This window comes from Pyrus communis, chromosome 7 (genome assembly GCF_041283825.1).
Source record: "Pyrus communis isolate YQ-2024b chromosome 7, ASM4128382v1, whole genome shotgun sequence".
NCBI lineage: Eukaryota > Viridiplantae > Streptophyta > Magnoliopsida > Rosales > Rosaceae > Pyrus > Pyrus communis.
In genome coordinates this window covers 25,887,006-25,892,954 of record NC_142571.1, presented here as the reverse complement: position 1 = coordinate 25,892,954, position 5,949 = coordinate 25,887,006, and the positions used below count along the sequence as shown (strand labels likewise).

Genomic DNA, 5,949 nt, shown 5'->3' with positions numbered 1-5,949 from the left:
TATTTAATAATCAATGTTTTTTTGGATATTATAAGCTATATAATAAATAGACAATTATTTAGACAATTATTTATACAATATATAATAAATTTATTCAAATTTGCCTAGGTCCTTGCCTAAGTGTAAGTCATGTCCATCGCCCGACTAGAGCTTAGCATCCTTTAAAACTTTGCTAATTATACAGTTAAGTAATAGGACGATACAACAAGAAACGGTGCTAAATCATCCTTCAAATAATATTGTTGTTCAAACCCTCCTTCGACCATTTTGAGTAATCCAAATCATCTTTTAAATATTTCGGTTAGTGCAAATTCTCCTATGAATATTATGGGTAGTTCAAATAATCTACTTACAAATCCTGGACTTGGACCTCGAATGAATGTTTACACTTTTTCAGGACCCTAAATTTTTTAAATTTTGCCCCTTTCTCCGAGAATTCCTAGCTTTGCTACTGAGCACGATGGATGGTGAGTACTTGGGTATAGTTCCAATATCATGTCAGCATCATCCTCATCATTGTCCCTATTGCGACATTACAAGACATAGCTGTGCTGTAAAAGAAAGCAAGAAAAGACGTAGCGGTGTAAATCAAGTCGCTCACGGCGCCAAAATGGCCGGGACCAGTGCCTTGTAATATTTATATCCCACGAGTTATGAATGCCCTAAATCATTAATACTACTTCCAAGCTTTTACGTCGATCTTTTTCTTCCATGTCGGCAATCAAAATAAATCACATCATCTGATCGCAGGGTTAAATTTAGTTAAGTTAATTAAAAAATCACTTTGTTCATTTCTTTGAGAAAATGATTCTAGCCGGATCATTTTCTTGAGGATATTAGGGATCCCGTGATCTAGACCATTCATCGTATATTGTGCGGTCAGTTTCGTTAGATATTATTTATATTTAATTTTAAATTTTAAATTTTAAAATAATTTCTGACCGAACGATGTACGATGGATGGTTTTTGACCATCCTTTTCCATTTCTTTGTACTTAAAGTTCGACTTCCTTGTGTGGTTGAAATAAATTTGTTGTAGATTTTTTTTTATAAAAGTCACATTCAAGCACACATTTAATATGATCAATGTTCCTCAATGTTTCCAATTCCCTTTTCATAATTTTGTCATAGTAACATTTTTTTTTAACAAATGATATTATTTATACTAAGAGAGAGAAGGGGCTTGATTTCTCTTTTCAAATTCACTTTTGGCCAAAATCAAACCTAAAATCTCTAACTTACAAGTGAAAATGACCACTATATCGTAATACTAAGTGGCATAATATGTTTTACTATATGTTTATATTATTATTAGAAGAAACCCTAGCCTATGTCAACCTCTTCTAGATTTTCCAACAAAAGAGGAAAAAAAAACCGTTCTAGATTTTCGTGTTTTACAAATTTATCTAATAAAAAGGAAAGAAAAATAATTAACAAGAGTAAACTAGTAATTAAAAATTATCTTAATAAAATTAAAGAAAATCTCAAAATTTTCACTACTTTCTCTTCGTCTGCAATAACTACCAGCACTATGTCTTAGTCTCATTTCATCTGGCCGCGATAACTGTCGTTCTGTTTCTAGTATGTACATAGTTTATTATGTGCTAGTGGCATAGTTAGAAAATTTATTGAAAAAGGTCAACCTTTTTTTAAACAAAAAGTAAGGACAACAAAATAAAATTATTTAGTAGCACAAAATTCTTAAAGCATCTCTAAATAAAATGTCTAAAGTTCATATCAGCAATAACAGTAAAAAAAAAGGATAACATTATTATTTTTAATTGAAATGTCAATGTTAATTGATTACTAAATGCTTTTTATCATATTCATTATTGTCTCTTGTTCTGAAAATCTTTATCTCTACCAATCTCTACTAATTAATAAAACACTCATTGTCAACCAAAATCCTATGAAATTACCATTTTAACCCTCTAATTAAAACAGAACATGAATAAGAAATGTAATTTCACACAAACAAATTTTACTTTTTTTTTTTTAAAATCTCACCTACATGTAATCCTAACATATTTCTAATTAAAAAAAAAATTACCACTCCCGCATTCTCTATCACTCTCTTCCTCTCTCCTTCTATTTCAAAAACAAAAATATAAAATTTTCTCACACACTTTGTGTGTGCCCATATGCTAGTTACAATTATGAAAAGTAAATAATATAACAAATAATAATTTTGTTTGATTTATTAGGTGGAGAATAAAATTTTAAAAAAAGATCGTAAGTACCACACAGGCCTTCAAATCGAAATTTTATGTTTAAGTTTGACATCTCTTTTAAAAATGCTCTTAAGTTTGCCAAGTTAATTTTCCCGTTCACGGATGGAGGTGGCATAATAATGTCTCTTCATACGAGGCACTAAAATAAAATTTATTTCAAGAAATAACCACAACTATTACCATATTTAGCATCCATATTACTATTTTTATATCTTATGAGCCCTAGATACATACTGTCAATAACTCAAAATTTGCCTATTTGTGAAATTCATGTCAGTTTTTATTTCATTGAAGGTTCAGTCAGTGAGAAGGATCACACGTTTAGAGAATATTTACAAAAAAAAATAATAATAAAAAAAAAAAAAATGGACATATAAAAATACAAATAAGCAATTTGTTAACTTGAGAAGAATCAGCTGACTACTCTGAGCCTTCATTGGTTCCAACCTTGCAATTTGGTGAAAAATATATATATCTGAATTTTTTTCCTTCGTTAGTCAAAGCATTAGACACACTAGAAATAATTGAGAGCAAATAAAAAACTACGTTAACCAACTTGATTAAACTCAAGTGTGCACTAAAATATCCTTGTATCATATGAAAACTTGTTATAAAATGTTTATATATTTCACGTTTCTTTTTCATGTCCATTTCATTCCCCACCACATTACATCCCCCATCTTTAACTACCATTCCTCCGCATTCTCATCCACGCCCCATAATGCTCTCTCTCTCTCTCTCTCTCTCTCTCTCAAAACTTTGTAAAAAATTAAAGTTGTCTTTTTGAAGTTGGTTCTCATCCCACTCTATATATACACACACAATTGTTCTCATCCCACTTTACATATAAATATACATATAAAGAATCGAAACGTTGGACTCTAAAGCTACTAAAAACGCCATGAATTGCCCACAGGATTGGCCAGAGCCAATAGTCCGAGTACAATCCTTATCCGACAGCTCCGTAATCCCAGATCGATACATCAAGCCCCCACCCGATAGACCCACCTATATCTCATCATCCGATATTTCTGATCATGCCAACATCCCAGTTATTGACTTACAAGGCTTATCCGGCGAGGACGATCGCCTGCGTGCCGCCACGCTTAGCCAAATCTCCGAGGCCTGCCGTGAGTGGGGGTTCTTCCAAGTGGTGAACCACGGCGTTAGCCCGGAACTGATGGACAAAACCCAGCAGGTTTGGCGGGATTTTTTCCATTTGCCGATGGAGTTGAAGCAGGTCTATGCCAACTCACCGAAGACTTATGAAGGGTATGGGAGTCGGCTTGGAGTTGAGAGAGGCGCCATTCTTGACTGGAGTGATTACTATTTCCTTCACTATCTTCCGTCCTGCTTGAAGGACTACAACAAGTGGCCTGCCCTCCCTGATTACGGAAGGTACTTTCTAATTAGTCATACTTATATTAGACTTTAATAATTTGTGGTCCTCTTTTCCGTTACGTACGGAAGAAAAGATTTGAACTTAAATATTACCACTCGTAACGGAAAAGAGGACCACAAATTATTTAATATGTTAATAAATATGAATTAGTTAATATGTTTTGTCTTCGCAATTTCGTGCATATTCTTCATAATCATAATACATCCTTACTAATTTGCATTGCAAGCTTGGGAAAACTAAAAAACCATATATTTAGTAAGTGAGATGTGCATGCTCGGGAAAAAAAAATCGTCTACAGTAAGTAGTTGTGCTTAACTTTTAATTTTTTTAGTAGTTAGTTTCACAACAGTTAAACTTGTTTGTTGAGTTTGTAACTTCAACTGTAACAATTTTATGATTTCCCTTTATATCTACATGTAAGAATTCAAATTGCTCAAGATGAATTTTTCTATTTTATCTTAATTGTGCGAAAATTAAGTTGTGTATCTTTGTTTCGTGCTAATTGAGTTGTGTACTTGCATGTTTTATAGGGAAGTAATAGATGAGTATGGAAAGGAGGTAGTGAAGCTTGGTGGGAGGATATTGAAGGCTTTGTCACTTAACCTTGGATTAGGAGAAGACTTTCTCCAAAATGCATTTGGTGGCCAAGACATTGGGGCATGTCTAAGGACCAACTTTTATCCAAAGTGCCCCCAGCCTGACCTGACCCTGGGCCTGTCGTCGCACTCGGACCCCGGCGGCATGACCATTCTGCTGGCCGACCAACAAGTCCCTGGTCTCCAAGTCCGGAAAGATGGCACTTGGATCACGGTGAAACCAGCTCCACACGCTTTTATTGTCAATATTGGTGATCAAATTCAGGTGATTTTTCTACTACTTTTTGTTGGTTTTATTCGTTTTATATAGTTTATTTTGCACTCTAGATATTATGCTCATATCAAAAATATAAAATTGAAAATGCTGCACACTATTGTACTACAATTTAATGATATTTCTTTATACTTATAATTAAAAAATCTTAAATTTAATTTTATAAATGATGAGTTCGATATTTGAACGTGACTGAAACATTGTATGACGTAACCTACACTATTTTTCTCTCAATATCATTATATTAAATAAGAAACAAAAATGTTTGTGCGTCAACTTGTGAAGGGCTGTTCCTCCTTCTTACCAAGTCAATTGATTTTGGTCTAAACGTGCCTCTTTTAATTAATCCATGTGACGGCGTGCATAAACAAGTGGTGTCAAGTGATAGTTTGGAACCTAAGGGACATATACATTATATCGATTATATTTAAGGATTCTTAATAAAATTAATATTTTTGTTTAGCCAACATCATCTGAAAATGTCCGCATGAATAAATCAATTCAAAATTCTTAATTATATAACGGCTGCTATTCATACTAACTCCAAACTTCTTACATATGCATTGTTGTTTTTTTTAATAAAAATTACGAGTGTCAAACATGTCCCAATTAATAAATACATTACACTCAATATTTTAACATATATCTTTGTACTCTTGTTCATTTGACATGTTATGTTACTCGAAAAACTTAACATGTTATGCTATCAGAGAGTTATTATGTTTATATATCCGATAGCAATTGAATATTATTTAAAAATATATTGTTGGCAAATGATCATTCATTCTATATTTACTTTAAAAAAAAAAAAGATCAGCTAGTGGCAAAGCCACAACACTCCACCCTTTCGATGGTCGAGAAGACTCGCATAAACATTTTAGTTTCTCTCAACCACTCATTCTATCTCTCAGTATTAATTCCATTTTTTTTATAAAAGAAGAAATAGAACTATTTCTCTTATAGCATAGTTCAAATACGCTAAATGCTTAATATATGATATTGGAATATGTGTTTTGAATTAGGTCTTAAGTAATGCAACATACAAGAGCGTAGAGCACAGGGTGATCGTAAACCCAGCAAAAGAGAGACTCTCGTTGGCCTTCTTCTACAATCCAAAAAGCGACATACCAATTGAGCCGGCGAAGGAGCTTGTAACGCCGGACAAACCTGCACTGTATTCTCCAAAGACATTCAATGAATACAGGCTTTACATAAGATTGAATGGCCCTCGAGGAAAATCTCAAGTCGAAGGCTTAAAGTCTCAACAAAATACATCGTGACACTAGTAGTTTTCTTCATTGTAAATTACGTAAATATATGCAGCGATATCTTTGTGAATGTGTTGCTTCCATTGAGCTAATTGTACATCTTGTAATCATGAGAGGATGAGAATATGATCAAGGAGTACATGGAAAAATTAATTAATTAAAAAAAATTATTGGAAGGC

At 33.0% G+C, this 5,949-nt stretch overlaps 1 protein-coding gene across 1 annotated transcript; it reads left to right on the top strand.

The window, feature by feature from the left end:
- The first annotated feature begins 2,976 nt into the window (after nt 1-2,976).
- LOC137735715 (2-oxoglutarate (2OG) and Fe(II)-dependent oxygenase superfamily protein) lies at nt 2,977-5,949 on the top strand. Its single transcript, XM_068475159.2, has 3 exons — nt 2,977-3,628; nt 4,163-4,493; nt 5,525-5,949. Exons 1-3 carry the CDS (start codon nt 3,132-3,134, stop codon nt 5,780-5,782), a joined length of 1,086 nt encoding a protein of 361 aa, XP_068331260.2. The 5' UTR covers nt 2,977-3,131; the 3' UTR covers nt 5,783-5,949.